We start from the raw sequence: 22907 nt of genomic DNA, 5'->3' as shown, positions 1-22907 counted from the left end.
AAGAAGATAATAATGGTTGTTAAACTTTTCTTTTGCTTATAAAACGATATAGTATTTTTAGATAAATCTTAAGTAAATTAGTAAATAAATAATATAATTTATCTTAGATTACAATTGTTTTCCCTCTAGCGGATGTCTCTAAAGCGAATAGCGGAAATTCCATGACTCAAATAGTTATAATTCCCTATGAAAACAATAAATGATAATTTGAGTCAACAAATGGTTACTATTATAATAAAACGAGTCACACTGATTATGTGATTATAATTATTTATCGGTGTCAAAGTCTATGCAGAAAGTAACAGTTCCTTTAGTGACGTGAACACTTGCTAAAGGACATTCAAACAGAATTAAAACGACAAACAGTCCTTCTTAATGCAAACATTCATGACTTTGAAGAATTCTATATGCAAAATTATACCTGATGTTCATCAAATTGTTCAATAAGCCTGTTCTGTGCACCAAATGATCTGATTGTAGCTATACCGTTCAAGGAAGACGTGACCATGCCGAATACTGGACTTTTTGCTGAAATGACAAATGCATTTCAAAATTATTAATTCGTCAATTCATATAATTAAAAATAATGTAATAAGACAAATAAGTACAATATATGTAAAGAATAAATTAGATTAGGTAATTTTATTTATGGTCAACCTATTCAGGACTTTTCATTACATGCTAAGATAGTTTTATTGATATATTTATTATATTATATTTATTGATATTTACTATAAGTTGCTACTCACTTGTGCCTTCGAGTCTCTTCACTCCTTGTGCCGTTTTCAGATAAATTTTTACGAACAAAAAGAACAGGATGAGCAAAACCGCAGATGGGACCAGAGTCCAATATAGAGCTATCGCGTTCAATACCAAAACTGCAGTCAAATTGCTATAAATTTGAAATACGTCCAAGAGAGTTCTAGGCAAGATTTCATCCAGGGCACCCATATCTTTTGTAAAACGATTTAAAATTCGACCTGGAAAGACAATGTACTTTTACAATTATATTTTTATACTAGTCATCAATGTCACATATTTATTTATATCATCAAAGATATCTAGGTATTTTGCAAATACTTCAAAGCTAATAAATGTTAACATTAAAATATTATATTGAAAATACAACACAAAATTCAACAAACCTGCAGAGCTTGTGTCGAAAAATCTCATGATGCCTTTAATCATTGTGGAGAACATTAAATCGTGTAGCTTTTTGGAAGCTGATACACAAAGTCTGACAAAAGGAAGAACTCTCAGATTCGTGAGTAATATACACATGATAATAATGCATCCGTGAATAATCAGGTATTGGCCTGTAGTGAACTTTCCTACTTGCACATCTAATGCAGGATCTGTCAATTAACATAGAAATATTTAATTTATATTTATATATACACACAAGTATGCATATGATAAAAATGTAACTATCTCTGTCTATACATGGAATAGAAGCGACAAACTATTATTGGTAGATTTAATTATCATGATCAAACTAAAAACTGCTATCGTTTCTAATATTATTTGTTGTTTCAATTTACAGTCTTAAAGTAGAGTTAAATAAAGTAAGCAAATCTCAGATATTCTTTTTTATCTTCAAATTGTGTTTTCATAATTGCAACACAATTTCAAGAAGTTAAAAAAATACCTTTTCCTTTAAATTACAAATATATATTCAAACAGCAACTGCTGTTGCAACTGATGTAGAACGTTATAATTATTTGTAAGTACCTAACTAGGTACTTACAAATAATTATAACGTTCTACATAAAATGGCCCTTATGACCACTAATATTAAAAAACAAATTAATCTAATTTCTTGTAAATATTACGCATGTAGTGAGTAGTGATAGAACTTATCATTTTATTCATAATATTCCATTATAATATCATATTTATTTATTGATATGATTTATCGAAAATGAAAGACAGATACGTACCCATATCAGCACCGGATAATTCCTCTTCGTATATAGCCATTTGATTCGACCTTGAACGGAAATATAACATGATTAATAAAATTGTAACTAGGTAACTCGGACTTTATAAAAGTATTCATCATATTATCAAATTAAAACAGATCACAATCCCTTCATATGTTCACCCCATAAATAAACACAATTTTCAGTTTCCAAACTTTCAGTTTATATTTTAAATTCTTGAATAAGCTATTTAAATTAAGATGAGCATTTTTAATTAGGTAACAAAAATTATACATAACTCATACAATGTGATTTCAAAGTGTTTTATAAAAGGGTTAATGATACAATGAATGGTCGAAATAGTAAAATTAATGCTTAAGTTTTTTAAAGTACCTAAATAGAAAATAGAAATATATATATAAAGACTGCCGACAGATATGACATCGTATAAGAACTCTGATTCACTCGGAATCATTTCTATAGAAATGTTCGTTTGCACATAATTGTATAACTTATTATCAAAATAACTAATAAATCCACCAGATACCTGATGATGCCTAGATTAGCTTAGGAAAGTGATTAAGGTAAGCGTTAGATATTTTTATGTAAGAACAGAAGACTTAGCTCGAATATGTTCTCAAGTAAAGGTAGATAGAGAAATAGTAACTAACCAGTAGCTGACCCAGAAGTCTGCACCTGCGGCACTCGCTGCTGCCAATGCAATCATTAAAATCGTAAATATAACGAAAAAGTTGCTTCCGCCTGCACGAAAGTACGCTGCTATCACCTCCCATCGCAAATTGCCTGATTGTCTTTCTTCTGCTGCAATTTTCTGTACTTCAAATTGAGGTAAATTTTCTCCCTCTTCGTTAGCAGATGATTGACTTCTTACTAAAGTTGGTTTGTCTTCTACACTCTGAAAAAAATATGAGTGTAACTGAGCATTATCCAGATATTTTGTAGTTAGGTATCCCATATGATAATAAATATTCCATATGATACAAAATAATTGTTGCATAATCGGCCGTGATAACTATATATGACAATACAAAACACACGTGAGTATGGGTATTAACTTATCTTGTTTGTAGAATGCAAAAGATACACGACGATTAGTCAATACATTATTATCATTATTTATTAATTAAGCGACAAGAACGTAGCTCTTAAATTATGAATGAATTAATTAATGAAGATAATAATTTATTACCGCTGCAGATCCCACACTCTCTGAGTCTTTGTCCTTGCCTTCTTGTAAACTAGTCAGCATCGTAGCAAATTCCTTTCCAGAAGATACGAGCTCGTCAAAAGTGCCCATATTTTCTACACGACCCTGAACAAAAATATCACAGTACACAATGGCAGTCGTAATAAGTAAGCCGTAAGCCAGTGGTCATTGAAAATGACCCTGATATTTGCGCCACGGTTTTCTTCAGTGTTACTCACTTTATTATTTATGTGAAGGTATTGTTTTATCGACTAGTAGGTATCTATTTATTATTTTATAAGGAATTCCTAGGAAGAGTTAAGTTGTCAAAGTATAAGAGAAATACAAACAGTGCAATCTTTAACCACTCACACATGCGTTGTCATTTGGGAACACCAAGGTGTCATATCTTCATACTTCCATATCATGTAATTTTACTGCCTTATTTCTGTCTTCAACTGAAACATATACAAACGAGTTGCTAGGCGACTGAAATTGGTGAAACTGAGGTACCCACGCAAACGACTGCTTAGAAAAATATGAATATTACTGGATTTGGGCAGTCGTGTAGCGAAATGAAATGAAATGAATGTTTATTTACAAAATACTGGTAATTGCATAGAGCAGATCTTACACAACAATTAATAAGGTGTTCAGCAATATTTACCATTCAAGATGTGTAAATTATTTAAAACCATAACATTGTTTAAACCACTACCAATATAAATAAATTTTAATTTAATTAGATTAATAGATATTAGATATTGGCGTGTGGTGTCGCTGTAAGAATAGCACCACCCCCTCTCTTCTCGTGGGTGTCGTAAAAGGCGACTAAGGGATTCATCGACCAGTGGACGGGCAGCAGCGTTCTACTGAGTAAATACCATCATACTGCGATCGCCAACCCGCATGCCAAGCGTGGCGATTATGGCATATCCCCCCAAATGGATTTACACCCAAGGCCCCGGCCCCCAGTCCCCGGCGGCCCCGCTAGTCTTGACCATGGTAATGGTCATGGAAACGGCGAGGCAGGGGGTGGGAAGAATCTCCGTGTAAGACCAGGCTACCACAAACGACGACCACTGGCCCTGGCAACATACAACGTTCAAACACTGTGGACCGAAGAAAAGTTAAAAGTGAACTGGAGAAAGAGTTGAGCAGATTGCACTGGCATGTCGTGGGATTATCTGAAGTCCGAAGAAAGGGGGAGGACTCGATAATCCTGAAATCCAGCAATCTGCTTTACTTCCGGGAGGGCGATCAACTGTCCCAAGGCGGTATCGGGTTCCTCGTCCACAGGTCCCTTGTGAATAATGTTATCAAGGTCGAGAGCGTGTCGACAGGGTAGCGTACCTGATACTCAGAATTACCAAACGGTATTCGTTGAAGGTCATCCAAGTGTACGCTCCAACTTCGACGCACTCCGACGATGAGGTTGAGGCTATGTATGAGGATATATCCAGAGCCATACATAGGACAAAAACTCATTACAACGTTATCATGGGGGACTTTAACGCAAAATTGGACAAACGAAGCGGTGATGAGCTGAGTGGGGCAATTTGGTATCGGTGATCGGAACTTCCGAGGTCAAATGCTGGCCGACTTCATGGAGAAGGAGAGCCTCTTTATGATGAACTCCTTCTTCAGGAAGCCGGAACACCGGAAATGGACGTGGATTAGTCCCGATGGTGCCACCAAAAACGAGATAGATTTCATCTTGTTAACGAGAAGACAGATTTTCAATGATGTCTCTGTGATCAATGCCGTCAAAATTGGAAGTGATCACCGGATTGTAAGAGGCACATTGAATCTGAATCTGAAACTCGAACGATCCCGACTGATGAAATCTACGCTCCGCCCTACACCTATACAGATCCAAAACCCAGAAAGCTTTCAGATAGAATTGCAAAACCATTTCGAATGCCTTGGTGACTGCGTTGACGTGGATGATTACAACAAAAGGTTCGTAGAAACTGTCCGTGCGGCTGGGTCCAAGCACTTCAAAACCGCGCAGAAAGAACCGGAAAAATCTCTACCCTCAAACTGATGGATGAAAGGCGAAGTATGGTCCTGCAGTCTCCGACTGACGCTTCCCAGTATCGGTAACTTAGCAGGCAGATCTCTAAGTCCTTGTGTTAAAGTGGCGTAAGTCACGAGGACTTACGCCACTTTAACACATATTGTGTAAAGGAGGCTATTGAGAGAAACAAGGGCTCAAAAGTCTTTAACAGGGATCTGGCTGCCGGACAGAGCCAGCTGACGCGACTTAAGACGGATGACGGCAGGATCATATCGTCTAAACCCGAACTTTTGAGGGAAATTGAGAAGTTCTATGGACAGTTATACACGACAACACGGGCACCTGTTAACAACACAGCGAAAGACCCTAGAGCCAAATTAACCCGACACTATACCGAAGATATCGCTTCTGAAGAATTTCAGACCCGTAACACTGCTGAGCCATGTTTATAAGTTGTTTTCGAGAGTCATCACGAATCGTCTCGCGCGCAGGTTTGACGACTTCCAGCCTCCCGAACAAGCCAGGTTCCGAAAAGGCTTCAGTACCATAGACCACATTCATACGCTGCGGCAGGTAATTCAGAAGACCGAAGAATACAACCTGCCACTTTGCTTGGCGTTTGTGGACTATTAAAAAGCCTTTGATTCGATCGAGACGTGGGCTGTGCTACAGTCTCTCCAAAGGTGCCAAATTGACTATCGATATATCGAAGCGTTGAAATGTTTGTATGAAAACGCCACTATGTCAGTTCGCCTCCACGACCTGAATTCGAAGCCTATCCAACTGCAGCGAGAACAAGGCGATGTCATATCGCCAAAGCTGTTTACTGCTGCGTTGGAAGATGTCTTCAAGCTTCTGGACTGGAGCGGGCTTGGCATCAACATTAACGGCGAGTACATCAATCACCTTCGATTTGCCGACGATATCGTGGTCATGGCTGAGACCCTGGAAGACCTTAGCAAAATGCTCGAAAACCTCAGTAGAGTCTCACAAGGAGTGGGTCTTAAAATGAACATGGACAAGACGAAAATTATGTCAAACATCCATGTCGTACCTGCTCCCGTAAAAGATTCTACACTCTAAATTGTCGATCACTACGTATACTTAGGGCAAACTATCCAGTTAGGTAGATCCAATTTTGAGAAAGAGGTCAATCGTCGAATCCAACTCGGATGGGCAGCGTTCGGGAAGCTCCGATATATCTTTTCGTCCAAATTTCCGCAGTGTCTCAAGACGAAGGTTTACGACCAATGTGTGTTGCCAGTGATGACTTACGGAACAGAGACGTGGTCGCTAACTATGGGCTCCATCAACAAGCTCAGAGTCACTCAGAGGGCAATGGAGAGGGCTATGCTCGGAGTTACTCTGCGTAATCGAATCAGAAATGAGGAGATCCGCAGAAGAACCAGTGTGACCGACATAGCCCGAAGAATTGCGACTCTGAAGTGGCAATGGGCAGGGCACATAGCTCGTAGGACAGATGGCCGTTGGGGCAGTAAAGTCCTCGAGTGGCGACCACGAACCGGAAGACGCAGCGTGGGAAGGTCTCCAGCAAGGTGGACCGACGATCTGGTCAAGATCGCTGGGGAAGAAGGCATTGGATACGAGCAGCGCAGGACCGATCGTCGTGGAGATCTTTGGGGGAGGCCTATGTCCAGCAGTGGACGTCTTCCGGGCTGCGATGATAATGATGATGATGAATAGATATCAGATAAATATATAAAATTCTCACAAATTACAGGTAGATATAAAATCTTCTACAGAATAAAAACAATTATTAATGAAATATTTAAACAATTTCGCTTTAAATTGAGCGTATGGTAATATTTTTACACTATCAGACAATTTATTGTATAATTTAATGGCCATGCAATAACAATTTCTTTGAAACATGTGAAGTCTCTGCGTCGGTATTATGAATTTATTTTGTATTCTTAATCTTCGATTTTTAGAATTAATTTCGAACATATCAATATTTCTTTTTACAATTAAACATATTTCAAATATATATAGACATGATAGTGGTAAAATATTTTTTGTTTAAACAGTGGTTTACAGCTGTCTAAAAAATACGCCCCACACAACGCTCTGATACAATTCTTTTGTGCTCTAAAAATGTTTATAGCATTAACCGAGTTACCCCACAGTATCAACCCATAGCGTATTTGTGAAGCAACATAGCCATGGTATGCCGAGTATACAGCTTTTTCAGAAACAATTTGTCTTAGAGTTGTATAACAATGCATGTTATGCTCTTGTTTATTATATTTAGTATTCTTATCTATACATATAAATAAAATTGGAGTGTCTGTTTGTAATATTGAAATAACCGTTTACTACATGCATATTATTATAAATACGATATATACACCAAAATATCATTTTTTACTATTTTTGTCTGTCTGTCTGTCTGTTTGTCCGGCTATTCTCTGAAATGGCTGGACCGATTTTGACGGAACTTTTATTGGCAGGTAGCTGATGGAATAAGATATATCTTAGGCTACCTTTATTTTAGAAAAATGAATTTAATTCCACGCGAACGAAGTCAGAAGCATGTACAGCTAGTATTAAATATATTCCTACTGCAATATAGGAACACGAAGGTTCACTGATATCAAACAGTAATGCATAATACTGCCTTCAAGCATAATGCAATTTGATACGTATTCCTACCACAGTATTACTAACCTGGCAAGCCTCGGATAACTGATTCGCCTATTGGACCGATCTGTTTTAATTTTTACTTTTAATATAGATACTATATAAGTTAGCAACTTGTCAATAAACTGTTAAGATTGTTTTCAGATTAAGAAGTCTATCAGTTCAAAGTTTTACTCTGTTGTCAGCTGGATGTTATCTAATCAAAATTATAAGACTTGCATATCCTATATTCTAATCAAAATCTTATCCGTCTCATAAATGCTATCAAGATAAAACAAAAAACGAATCACGTGTAAGTTGCTAGACAGGATGAATAAAATTGATATTAATTTAATTCTCAATAATGACATACCTATTATGTATATCCAAAGTAAGCATATCGATTAGATAAACGTCTCAGTATGTCATCGAGATACTCGGTGACATATCGAGTATAGGAATCCCTATTTCGGATTAATTTTAATAAAAAGCGCGTTAGTGTATTCTTATTAGACGATCTAAGAACAATAACAAAAGTCTAACAATATAAAAAAATGAAATTTCTTTATAAACAGTTTTTAGGAAGAATAATGAAGTTTTTATTATTCTATAGAATTACAACCATTACTTTTTATTTATCATATAAAAATTATAGATAGATTTAATTGATGAAGCGCATAAATAGTGAAAATTCGCGAGAACTTAACCTACAGGGCATACTTTCACAAACTTGTATACTCTCTACAGCGCGGCAACAAATATTAATAAAATATCGTTTTGTACATATTAACAGTAAACACAGACTAAGATAATGATTATTATTATGTTACGTAATTTTCTAAAAGTGTTTTATAACGCGATATAAATAATTATTTAATGCATAAAAACGGTGCACAAAAAAACTGTTCTTCGGATATTTTATTAATAATAATATAATAAGTCGGCGGGCGTGTATTCTCCATTACTTCTTTTTAATTTCATTTAAAATAATATTTATATTAAACTTTTTGCTGTCAGATTTATTGGTATTATAGAATATTTTTCAGTGCTCCAGTGTATATCTTGACTGGAATATTTAGAAAAGGTAACCAATAGATTATATGTATATAAAGTATATCTGTCAAATAAAACTATAAGTATGTGGAAGATAAATAAAAATTTAAACGGCCTAATTATAATATCTATAAAGACTCAACTCAACGTAAGGGTAGAACTGTAAAAGATGGTGAAATATCCAGTAATAAAACAAAAGATGAAAAGTTCAAAAAGAAATTCAAATTTTGCAGTTAGGCATTGCCATCTTATCTGCGATCTCATGTACGACCATATTTGAAAAGAATACGAGCTGAGTTTCTTGTCAGTTCTCATATTAAAAACACTCCGAACTGACGGTAGATTTAGCATATTATAAGTCTGTAATAGACCTACATGAATAAAGATATTTTGTATTTCTGATCATACGTCATAGCAAAATAAATTGTGGATAAAATGAAGTTCATCGGGCCGTTTAACGAAAAACATAATACTTATATGTTTGCATCATCACATTAGAATAATCATCTTTCTAACCTAATGGCATCCGTCTCTTTTATATTAAAATCAAACCGAGAAATAGAAAACTGACAGAATTCAAACATTGGTCTGTATTTTCGTTTTATAAGTACATGTTTTCAAGATGTTACACATTATTGATTTATTTTAGATAACTACGTTTAATCAAGAAACAGCACTATTTATTTTATGATTCAATTGAGTAAAATTCTTTGTTCATCGTTCAGTACCTGCGATAATCACATCGCAACAGTTATAACTAGTGACTTATAAAACTTAATCTATACAGATGTATAGATAGTATATGGTAGATACCATATACATATAAATAAGATTGGATTGTCCGTTTGTAATATTGAAATTACCGTTTTTTACTAATGTAATGAATATAAATACGGCACATATACCAAAATAACATTTTTTACAATTTCTGTCTGTTTGTTCCGGCTAATCTCTGAAATGGCTGGATCGATTTTGACGAGACGTAGCTGATGTAATAAGGAGTAACTTAAGCTGCTACAATTTTAGAAAAATTATCTAATTAACTTTTTGTCAAATTCCACGCAGGCAAAGTCGCGGTTACAGCTAGTAATTTATAAGACAACGGAATAGGTACCTACTGCTAATATCAAGATAATGTTTTTAGATATAGGTTTATTTATATGTGAATTCGTCGGATAGGAGATAATTTATCAACTACTAAAGTACACTTTTTATCTGACCTCATCTGTACAATTAACATATAACAAAAAAAAATGCACAAACACGAGCAATTTATACTAGTATTTAAGCCTGCGTCGCTGGGAACAAAATATATTTTGTATAAATATGTATATATAACATTTTTTATTCAAAATTCATCGAATGTTTGCATCAATACAGTTTTTTAGGTTAATTCCAGATTTGCGAGCTCGCCTGAATTAAATCAATTACTATTATATACATAACTATTTTTTCGAAGCATTACATGTTATTATGTAGATAGAATTTTGGATCAATTCTCATAAAAGCGGTGCCAACTCTCATAAAATGTAGTGTATATTTTTTTCTTTATATTGCTTTTAGAATATTTATGATTGCTTGCCAGTGTCAGTTACGTAACAGCTGTACATTTTTTTCAATACAATATTTGAAATTGGAATAAAGGTTTTCGTTAAAATCTTTGTCTATGCGCGAATTTATTTATGTATATATTATATTGTTGGTAGTTTTCATAACATAAAAACAAGTAGGTTAAAATATGACTGATTATTATTTTATTATCGCGACATAATTATGAAGCTAATATTTGCGTAATAAATATATATTTGCAAATAAAATAAAAGTTAGTACTTTCTCTTCTATTTTCATGAAATAAAGTAAGTGGCTATTGATCAAAACGCCATAAATGGAATAATTATCTGTAAGGATGTTAGACTTTAATTTTTCAAACCAACCTCATTCAGCACGATGATATAATCTGCCGCTTTGAGAAAATGTATCTGATGCGTGACGAGGATGCGCGTCCGCCCGCGCAGGTAACCGTTGATGCAACCCTCGAACAGGAGCCGCCCCACGTTTGCATCCACTGCTGATAACGGGTCATCCAGCAGATATATATCAGCCTACATATAAAATATGATTTAAAATTACATTCTTTTTCGTTTTAAGGACACTTATATTGTTTAGTTATTCTTTTGTTTTTTGACTAAATACGTATTTTTTGTTTTTATTCAACATTAAAGTACAATGGAACAGACATTCCACCTCGGTGAAAATACACATAAGTCCCTAAATTAATAAAGAATTTTAAAAAATACATTCTCCTAAAACCTCATTAATTAGAAAAAACACAAAGACTCGTTATTCTAATATTTTTTTATGAAATTGGAATGGCCAAGTTCATGGTTAAGGGTAACCATCCTTTATATACCTCATCACATTATAATAGGACGCTCGTGATGACAACTCCTCCTCTCTTCGCCTCTTCTCCTGTAATTTCACTGCCTTATCTCATCCGAAACCGAAACACAACTTACAAAACAAGCTGATTGGCGGTCGAAATAGAGAGACCACCTTTTACAAAGTCTACACGGTGAAAATTGTCATTTATACTTAAAAAAAAATGGCATATGCAATAATATAATTTAAAAAAAATTATGACATACTTCTCTATAGATGGAACGCGCTAAAGTGATTCTGGCGCGCTGCCCCCCTGACAGGGACACTCCCCTCTCACCCACCAATGTCTGGTCTCCGTAGGGAAACTGTAAAAAGTCCTTCTCCAGAGTGCATACTCGGCAGACCTGTTCAACATAGGTGTTAGATGTAAAATATTTATAGAAACTAAAATTGGTCTTTGTATATCTTAAAAGGAAACAAATAAACCTACTAAATAATTAAGATTTCTTTATTTTTAAAATATTAAGAATAAAGAAATCTTATACGTATATTCACAATTTACCGAGCGTGCGATATTTGGAACATAGATTTATAACTATTGGTTTAGAAGCAATAGGTAAAAGATATTAATTATCGAGTTTATAACTTTCTTGCTTATAAACCAATTGAAATAAAACAAAACAAAATTATAAGTGAAGTTTATCATAATACATTACTGAAAACGAATTACAATACGATTAAGCCGTTTCTGATTAGTACGAACAGACAATTAGATAAAAAAAGAAAATACTCGTTTTGTTTTTGATTTAGCTACTACCTTGATAAAATCCCCATTAACAGTTTATCTCATATACAGTGAGACCAGTTAAATATTTAATAAATATTATAGATACATACCTATACATATTTATAGGATATTATATTATTATATAGGATTCCTATTAACTACAAATTGAGATGTATACCTATTATAATAATAAAATAATATCGATATATTAAAATTTTGTTTATTTTTTTTTATCATAATTTTGTCCTGTATAAGGGAAATCTTATTTATTTCTTTATACATAGGTATATCATAAAATCGAAATACAAATGCTGTTCATATTATTCTAAACAAAATACTTAAATATAATCTCTAAAGTAAATGTTAATTTTCCCTTGCATACCTTTCTATACTTAGCCTGATCGTAAGGAAGTCCAAATAAAATGTTCTCTCGGACCGTGCTAGGAAAGAGCCACGGTTCCTGACAGGCGTACGAGAGGCTGCCCTGTGTTGAAACATTGCCGGTGGCCGCTGGCAATTCTTTTAGTAGCAGTTGGAGAAGAGACGACTATAAAAAACAAAGATTAAATTACAAAAAAAAGATAATTTTTATAGGTAACTTATTACACAATTTTAGATTGTCTACAATTACTACAGTAGTAGCCACTAGGAGCCAGTAGTTTTCTCTTGACCCCTTTGCTATAATATCAGAACTAATATACCCTTATTCACACAAAAATCATTGATGATTTCACCATGAGGATTTCGTGGTTAATTCATGGCGATTAAGCTACATTGAATCATCAGACTTGACGTCATCACTACATTGGTTCCGTTAGGGTATTTCAGCACCACAGGTGAGATAATTCTAGTATTCCATCGACATTCACAAAAATCTGACAAAATTTATGTATGTTTATTAATTGGATTGAAATTATTCATCCACCATTCTTAATATTGAACTAGTAATCGTTAATTCGTTTAAAATGTAGCCGGTAATAGTAAAAATTGGTAAAGTACCAAATTATTTGACAGATACTGACGCAGTAAAAAAAATATGCTCAGAAATGTTAGTACGCCGAAGGTTACTTCGCCACAACAGTCAACTATTGCCAGTGGTATTCAACTGTTATATTATTATGTATTCATTTCAAATATTACCTCTGCAGAATAGCAGTTTTATCCCTGCAGGGGTAATTAACTTCAAATTATGAACTTAGACCCTAACACGTCTGAGATCTTTCGCAGGTGCGAACATTCATTTAATAATTAATTTTTATTCAAATTTTTTACTTTCTATTACATTACTTCTTTGGCATATTTAATGTTTTAATTTTTACACACTGATTCATAATTATACACTAATATTATCAATATGAATGTATGTCTATCTGTTTGTTACTATTTAGATAAATAAATTCATTATTCAACAATTACAGATATATAACACGAAATACAGAAAAAAAACAATTAATTAAAGAAACGTAGGTGACTTTATGTGCCGCAAAGGTGAAAAGGCAGTTTACTCAGCATAATGCTACAGATAAATCTGCAGCGCGAATATTCTGTTGGCTCCTGTACTTATACTATAGTATATACTTATTACTAAAAAATTGCATGTGTATTAAACTTCGAGTTCTTTACCAAAACAATAATATGTAAAGTATTTCATAACTAAGCGAATTAACCTCAATGAAATATGACGTGATAATAAATTGTATTCGCTAATCTGAAGAACGATTTAGCACTAATACGAACGTACTTTTCCCGAGCCAACAGCTCCAATAATAGCACACAGCTTGCCCTTTCGCACCCTTAGAGAGATATTTTTGAGAGCCAAAAAGTTGGGGTCCCCGGTCCAACTGGCAGAGACATCGCGCACCTCCACTGCAATGTCGGGCCCTGGTTGTGATATGCTTCTTACAAATTTCGGTTCCAAGCTCAAACCTAATGTGGTAATAATTATGATTAATAATAAATTTTAATAGAAAGACAGATATTATTTGTATTTATATTTTTAAATCAATGGATAACAAAGATATTATAATATGATAGATAATTTAATCTCATTACTTCGTACGTCACGCATGCGTTGGGATGCGGTGAGATATGGTGCGGTGGAATGAGACGCATTACTTCTCTCATATTGTTATCATTAGGAAAATACCGCACCGCAACGCATGCATCGAGAACACCTTACAAAATTATTTATCATTAATTGCTAACAGTTTTGATTTTTTTAAAAACTACTAAGTATTACATTAAATTCTCACACGTAAGTCAAATCTGTTCGTTAATGAATAAGCAGATAACTAAATGACTAGTACTGTAACTAAGACAACTATTTTAAGAGGTATTATACAATAACATAGGTATTTTTTTATGACAAACTCATATATATAACTTTTACCAAGTGAAGTCCGATTATAATTTTATGAATGTTGATCTAAAATATAATATAATTGATTGACAGTATAGTATTCCTATATGCATTTAGACAGATTTATACTTACGTTTAGCAGATGAGGCATTCGAATTTGTGCGGTATGAGAGTGGCCTGACACACTTATCTTTTTCACTAGAGCTGGCAGTGTTGCGGAATATGTTCGGTATTGGGGTCGCATGGCTCGCCACCAAGTCGGGACGGTCTTCTGTAAATCAGAAAAAGTCTTGTTTTGGCAACGCATCCCTATTACGCTGTCGCCTCTATATGTTTCTTAATAATAATGTTCAATGCACTGTTGAATCTTTGTCCGAGGAATATTTTTGTTATTCAATTTGTTGTTTCACAGCTTTACAGAACATTGACTAACCAACTCTGAATTTATATATTTATGTTATATTTAAGCAAAATAGGTAACTTATTATGACTGAATTCATTATGTCCATTTCAATTAGCTGTCCCAGAATCACAACCGTACCTAGATACGAATGACAGTATTTCATATGAAGAACAAGAACATCCACATTAAATGTTTAACTTACCTAATAAAAGGAAGTTCTGCACTCGTCCGAGGGAGACAAACAATTCTGCTGTGAAGGCTAAGATCAAGGGTAGAATCAACGTTATGTTAATTTGAGCTGCGTTCATGAACTGTTGCAATGGATATATCTAAAATAAACAAAATATTTTGAAATCGAATATAAAGCCATAATTACACGAGTTGGGAAATAGGTAAATTACTGAATTATAAAAAGTTATTTATAACCGGGGGTAGGTTAGCCCGCAATTTTATATATGTTTAATTCTTTGTTTGTAAATCGATTAGAATAAAACATTAATATGTAGCTAATCACAATATTATTTATTCATTATAATACGCCCAGACAACAGACAATAATTCTAACAATCATTATTTTGGTTTGTAATACTTTGTTATTTCCTCCATTAATAGATTTCTCATACGTTGTTATTACCGTCAATAAATGAATAGATCTCACATGTAGATATATACAAACAAACATCAATTACACTTGTATTATATTACATGTAGGCTATTAATTAATGAAATTCAATATATCGGATTTTATGAAATTCATACAATATTCATTGTTTTCTACCAATTTGTTCTAATGAGTATGTTATGGTATTACACTATTATACAAGTGTTGTTGAAAAAATGTATAGCTATCCAAATGTAAAGTAAAATAATTTACTAGTAGCGAATATTACTTGTAGGTATGTAATAAACTAAATAACAGAGTATGCATTCCTTACGGAATTTCCTTTACCTAGTGCCAAATACTGCAGACTCTTCTGAGTAGAACCACTGTTATACAATTCTAATTAATATTGAGCCTACGTTACTTATAACTAGTACTTACAACATTAGCAGTCATAGAATTGCCGAGCAGTATGAAGGTGAGGATTGTAATGAAGAGCGCTGTTCTCTCTGTGAATATCATGAACCCTAAAAATATTGCTCTAAGTGCGGTTGCAATACTTATTTGTCTCATTTCATTGCCACGTTTTTCTTTAACGACCTTTTGGAATGGAATTTCCCACGCGTACATTTTGATAACCTATGAGTAAGAATTATATCAGTACAAATCATATAAAAAAATCAAAACCCATTTATTGAGATCTACATATTATAGACATTTATGACAAGTCAGAGCTACCATGAGTTCAGAAAGTATAATAGTTTTATCTGATAAAGACTGAATTCAAAAACTGCTCTTTATCTTTACAATTGATTGTACATATAATTATATAAATGATACATGCCTATGTTTCATGTGAATTAGATTAACCACTATAAAATTATTGTCGGAAAATAAAATAATTCAATTAACAGCCATAGCTTGACGTATTCTTAAATTAGGTGTATACCTACATGTGTGCCTTTATTTTCATCATTACGAACGTTAAAACAAGTTCAATGTGCTAATACCTGTACAATAATTAACAAAGTGATTAAGAATTTTGCTTTGTCATAAAATGATTGTAAAATATATACATATGTATATCATTCACTATTAAATGTTTTATAGATTGACAAAATGAATTGCAGTTTTCTTGTTATTGTTCTTATCAACACTGGTTACAGTGATATGCAAATATGAGAAGGAAACGATACCGGTTTTATATATACGTATACCTAAACAAATTCTTATTAAATCTATTTATTAGTTATTTTATTTGGTCCCGGATATATAAGATATAGATGTTAAATATTAAATGTCTTTCTTGATCATAATATCGGTGTATTTACATATAGAGATAATTGTTTATTTTACTCAATATTTTTACTTTATTTTAATAAGTGTATATAATTTGTTAATCAAATGACTAATAAACTTTAATTACCTTAACTAAAGTACATATAGTGTTATCGCGTGGCCCTCGTGTATATAACATTCTAAACAGTTTATTAAAAACAATAAGATACGACACTATAATATGTTTTAAATTTCATATAAAACTAGCTACCCGCCCCGGCTTTCAACGGATGTACATATATTATACATATAAACCTTCATCTTGAATCAGTCTATCTATTGCTAAAAACTACATTAAAATCCATTGCACATTTTATACTGTGTAAAGATATATAATATTATGAAACTAAGCAGAACTGGTACTATGGGTTCCTCCTAAACAACTGATATACATATCTATATATATATATATATTTGGTAACTATATATATAACATTTAGAACATACTTTTAAGTTAAAGTAAACAATTATAACGGCTCATGTAAATATAGTCAGATCGGAAATAAGGAAGTCTGCTCAAACGCTATCAAGGAAATACACTATGTTTTCTGTGTCTATCACTTTAAATATTATTCATTGTGTAAATTTGAATGTATTAAAATATACTTACTTGAATTCCGTTAATGACTTCGCTCATCACCTTTATTCTCTCGTCCGTCTTTTCGGCAGTACGCATGCGCACTTTGCCAAGTACTCTACTAACAGTACCTGAAAATACACAACACGTATGCATATTTTATAGAATAAAAAACAATTATTAAATAACTAGTTGATTTTAATACATTAAACTAATATCAATATTTTTAAAATAAAATAACAGTAATGAAACTGGACTTTCTCAAATTAACACATAATTCTAAATAATACTTAATTCAACTTAATATATAATTACTAGGTGGCAGTAATCAATCAGTTCTCTTTTTACCTGTTGATTTTTCTACAAAGTAATTTTCTTAATAACTATATTTCGGATTTTGGACTAAAATTGGTACTAAGTAATACATGATGAGGACATATATTCTCTGATGGCTATTGATTTAGTTTACGAGAAAATCAACGTGTATCACTTTCCATGATCGTGCTATATAATATTTTAAATCAACCATATCATTACAAGCATGAAATCCTAGTGATTGTCACAAGTACTTATATTGGTTACCTACTTAACATGTCAGTACTTAATGTATTCGTATTATGATTGATATAGTACACGTTTTTGATCATGTATAGACGTTATCAATCATGACATATTTCATTCATTAGGCTACATACTAGCAGTGTAACTGGGCGTTTTGCTTTTTCGATTTTAAATGTCATCCTCAATTTCGCATATATCATAACACTTTGTTTTATGATTAAATTTAATTCTCCAGTCAGCCAGTCTCCAGTCCAACAAACCAAATTACTACAAGTTATGTAGGTAAGCGCGCCTCTGTCACACTCAATACAATATTTACAGTTACAATAATTAATATAGTTTTAGAGTTCATTATAAAGTCAACAACGTTACTGATTATCCCATGTATGTTTATAATCATTAGGATATTCATTTTTAAAATATAAATGTGTCATTATTATTCAGATTTTTACGCATAATGCGATTCTATTTTTTTTTAAATAGTTAGTAGTTTAAGATAGTTAGGTATCTAGGTTTTATTATATCATAAAAAATGGTCGTAATAAAATAAAATGCACATACATAAATAATATATGAACGAAATTTAAAAACAAACATACACACAAGATCTTCACCACCACTTCATCCACACGTAATAAGGCAGAATTTTAAATATACGTAAACATTTCTTACCTTGAATTGGTACGGCAATTAAAATTAATGCCACTAATCCTATGAGTGCAGCTGACTCCGCCTGCATATAACCTAAGTAGCAAACGGCGGTCAGCTGCAGCGGGATAATCCAGATGTAGTGCAAAAAAATGAAAGCCAAGTCAAAACGCTGCAGATCGTTAGAAAGCAGGTTCACCACTTTGCCAGCTGTCGTCTCACCAAGCGACCCATTGTTCATGCGCATTATCTAAAGAAATACTTTATTTTAAGATTATGAAGTCATTTTGTAATACATACCTAAAATTCATGCCACTGTCGCGTGTTTTATATGATAACCTAATATTATATAGTTTACATTAGGCTTCAGGCTCAGACATAAATGTATTTTAATCCAAACATGTATTAGAATTTTTACTAAGTTGAAACTGCATTCACTATAGATATTACAGTTAAAGTACGTATTAGTAGCACAATATCATTAGGGGTTTCCGTATTATGCAAGTCATTTTGTCACATTGGTATTTATTAGAATTGAATTCTCATTATGTCCTATATTTTATTGAATTTGATTTCATTAATATACATAAATTAAATAAGCGATTAAAACCACTGTTACTTTTAACGAAACGGCGACATTCCACCGATACCTATATTTTATATACGATCATTTATATACGACTATGAAAACAATAATATAATAACAATTAGAATATAATTATATCCGAAGATATTATAGAAACCCCTTAAAAGTAACTACTAGGGTTGAAATTTGGTCCTGTAGTTACTTTTAATACCGTATTGGAGGTCGGCTCCACCGTGACTCTGCCATTGCAGACTTAGATGCGTAGCGGGCTCCACACTTTTACTGACCACACAAAAGAAGCGGATATGGGAAATGTAGTGGACGTAACCGGGAGAACTGAGAAAAGTTCCTTCCATGCGTGTCGTTGAGAAGAGACATCCATAGAGAAGAAGATCGTTGAGACTCGCTCAAAGGGGACAACTTGCAGTCGCAATAGTCCTACCGATTCCGTAGTACCGACATTACAGCGATGTTGATTTTTAACCAGTTAAAGCCCGGCTGTATCATTTCATGCAACCCCTGAAGCGAATGGAGCTCTATGATGGATAGTACACATAAAAATGGTCCTTTTATTTCACTGTACCTACTATGAATAATCTTTCCTGAAAATACGATTTTTTATTGCGATTAATGTTATTTTTTTGTGGATATGTACTGAATTATTATATACGTTTACTATATGTATGCATGTCAAGTGCTCTATGTGATTAATGTCTTATGTGTTGTACGATTACATTTTACAGTCGTAATAAGGAAAGTTTAATATTTATATCGAGAAGAAATTACCTTTCTAAACATTAATGAGCTGGTGGCCACACGAAGTTTCATTCCGAACTGCTGACAGTATAAATTACCGTGGTGATTAAAGAAGGCTGCCACCCAATTGGCTAGGATCATACCGATGGCATAGTACGTCGCTGTCTCCTTGTCTATAGTTTCAACCGGTGACCAATACAAAAGCAGCTGCGCAAAAAGTAGTGGTGTTCCTGTTCTGTTGCAAATGTAACTTCGATTATTGATTTACTATGTTTATTACCAGTTCAGCATTGCATAACATGAGTAACTGGTAATATGCATTGCATGCACTAAGTCGACCTCCACGCGGTCCAAACCATTATAGATAGTTCTTTGTGAATTCACCATGGGCTAATTGAGCAGACTTCATGCTCATTGTCATCCTCCACCTCAAAGAGTATAGAAAACTTTTTCTTACCTATATATTAAATATAAAAAAACGGGTATGACCATTAGCACAGATAAGATAATATTACATACTATATTACACATAATTTTAAGTACACTGCTGTGAAAACTAGGAAAACTAGTTTATTAATATTTGAAATATTGCACAGCGGTACCGTGTGTGAATTATCAAGCATGTGCCAGCTGTTGTATCCATTTGCAGTAGTCATACACAGTCATCATTTATAGGTAAATGGAAGAATACCAGGTTGTACCTTTTAATAATTAATTTCGAATTAATGCTTACAAATTCTATATTATTATAATTTGTTACTATTATATAATAAATATACATATATTGTATAAAATTCTAAATATGTTATATTGAAAAATATAAATGGGATACCTTAACGCTACGTAGCAAAACTGCATAATTCCACCCGGTAGGAAAGACCAAAAGAAAGTTTTGAAGAGAACTTTCTTAAAAGAAGGCTTCTCGCCAGTCATTTTCGCTTTTTGTTCTTCTTCTAACCACTTCCTGTTCAATGAATAAAATAAAATCTTAAGAAATCAGAATTTAATTACAGTTCAACTACAAACTTACCAATATACATAAATAAACTACGGGTATGATCCTAAATTGGGTTCAGGTCAAAGCACGGTACGACTACCGTCGGCTCACAAAATAATTTGGTTTGTTTATCATAAATTTTTTGTGTTAGTTAAATCCAAAAACTTTTGTAATCTGTGAACTGTGTCGTATATGTATGTTTAATGCACGATGTTCTAAAGTGTTTCAGTTTATTAGTGTTTGTTTTGTCACCGATTGTTATGAAAAAGCGGAAAATTTATCCACTCGTTTAGACTGACTTTCTTCTTTTCCTATGTCACTATAATGTACCCAATTGTATATTACAGACTTGTTGATATATCAATGCACGGCTAAATTTACTTGAGTTAATAAAGGTCTCAAATATCGTGCAAAGAGCTCCTTACGCGATGTAAGCACTATCTTAAATTTATGGAAAAATAACATTTCATATCTGATGTTTATATTTTTTATTTCAATGCGGTTGCAATCGATTATGGAAACAAGATAAAAATAATCTGCTCAATCAACTTAACTTATTCACTTATTACAACAATAATAATTTATTTGTATTTTTAAAAAATGAATATTTTCGTACCACTAAAACTACGGTTCTATAGTTTCGTACTCATATATTTTGTAAAATTAACCAAAAAGGATCCTAATCAATTTAGTTATTATATTAATATTTACTTAAATGTTGAAAAAAATTTCAAAGTTCTGATTTCATGTCATAAACCAGAGCCGATTTTTGTTTTTTTGGATTTTCCTTTGTATGTATGACTTAAATTTATCGGGTCACTAGGGTTCGATTTTGCTCCTGATTTCAGAGCATATTCGTCTAAAAAATATGTTTCTTCAAAAAATATATATTTGTGTATTGTCTCAGTACACAAACATATATTTTTGGAAACTTATATTTTCATACAACGCCCATTATTCTTTGCAATTAATGTTTTTAGGCAGTTATTAAAATGTTTCATAAACAGTAATAATGTAAATTGTATGTAATGTAATAATGTAAAAAAATAAAAGTAGTAATTATAGATGAATAAAAAAAATATTTGTAATATATTTTATTTATTAATAATATTATTTTATTGAAATAATTACGGAATATACTGGAATCTCGAGTAACACTATTTGTTATACAGAACTTGAAGAAAAAATAGGCCAAAAATACCTATCATTAAGGTGGCGAACTAGCAATAATTAATTAAACTTTAATTATCTCAAATGTTTTACTAATTTCTATTTCTAATGTACCAAAATCAAATAACAAATTGGAGTCTGATATTATATATTATTTATAAATTCAATATCTAATAATTTTATACTTTAAGAGAAGAAGATTCAATGTGTAAAGTATAAATTAATTCTTAAAATATCAGAAGAATAAATGCAGAAGATTGAAATATAAGATTTTTACACACCTCTCTAATTCGTCTCCCACTCGTTTAGAGTTATAAATTTCCTTTGCTTTTACCAAATCATCCTCTTCCAAATCCCGACGATTCCCATAATAAAATAAAGGCAACATCCAACAGAAGAAAAACCGCGATAATGCCCCTGGCCGTGCTTTTAGAGACGACGAACTTTTATTTCTCTCTTTAGTTTTTTTATAATCCTTTTTTTTACCATCATTTATTTCCTTCGCACCCATTTTTTAGTTTGTTTTTAAGTTTTAGAACGTACAACTTTATTCTCGACTCAGCGTATTTTGTTTTAAATCTTTAACGTACAGATGTTCACAGCGCGCAGCGCTCACACACTACTGTCTAATAAACACTACTAAACCATTCAGCGATAAGATTATTTATCTATATAACCATTACAATTCAAAATAACATTAATACTATAAACGAGGTGTTATGAGGTTACAACGTCACACAGTCAAATTAAAAGGTGTAATCAAAGAACTTAATAAATAATTATATTTATTAGTTCGATGTACTATTATTGCGCTTTGTCTGTGTTCATTCAGTATTTTCATTGCGTGTGCGCATTCAGTAAGCTCAGTGATTTTAGTAAAGCTTATGCGTCTTGGAGAGGCGC

At 32.7% G+C, this 22907-nt stretch overlaps 1 protein-coding gene across 1 annotated transcript in view; it reads right to left on the bottom strand.

Annotated features, from left to right (window-relative positions):
- The window catches only part of LOC131844250 (ATP-binding cassette sub-family C member 4-like), a 35801-nt gene extending 13286 nt beyond the window's left edge, over positions 1-22515 (bottom strand). The window contains exons 1-18 of the mRNA XM_059193084.1: positions 22286-22515; positions 20670-20801; positions 19868-20072; positions 18520-18745; positions 17320-17417; positions 15813-16010; positions 14973-15099; positions 14501-14638; positions 13750-13934; positions 12391-12555; positions 11488-11625; positions 10777-10944; positions 3133-3255; positions 2594-2838; positions 1941-1990; positions 1146-1355; positions 750-980; positions 422-528 (exon numbers count right to left, since the gene is read on the bottom strand). Of these exons, the coding sequence (XP_059049067.1) occupies positions 422-528; positions 750-980; positions 1146-1355; positions 1941-1990; positions 2594-2838; positions 3133-3255; positions 10777-10944; positions 11488-11625; positions 12391-12555; positions 13750-13934; positions 14501-14638; positions 14973-15099; positions 15813-16010; positions 17320-17417; positions 18520-18745; positions 19868-20072; positions 20670-20801; positions 22286-22515 (2976 nt within the window). The remainder of the gene's footprint in view (positions 1-421; positions 529-749; positions 981-1145; positions 1356-1940; positions 1991-2593; positions 2839-3132; positions 3256-10776; positions 10945-11487; positions 11626-12390; positions 12556-13749; positions 13935-14500; positions 14639-14972; positions 15100-15812; positions 16011-17319; positions 17418-18519; positions 18746-19867; positions 20073-20669; positions 20802-22285) is intronic.
- Positions 22516-22907: the final 392 nt, after the last annotated feature.

Source organism: Achroia grisella, unplaced genomic scaffold (genome assembly GCF_030625045.1).
Source record: "Achroia grisella isolate CSIRO2021 unplaced genomic scaffold, CSIRO_AGI_Agris_v1 utg402, whole genome shotgun sequence".
In the NCBI taxonomy this organism is placed as follows: domain Eukaryota; kingdom Metazoa; phylum Arthropoda; class Insecta; order Lepidoptera; family Pyralidae; genus Achroia; species Achroia grisella.
The sequence above is the reverse complement of the archived record's forward strand: the minus strand, read 5'-3'. Positions and strand labels throughout refer to the sequence as shown.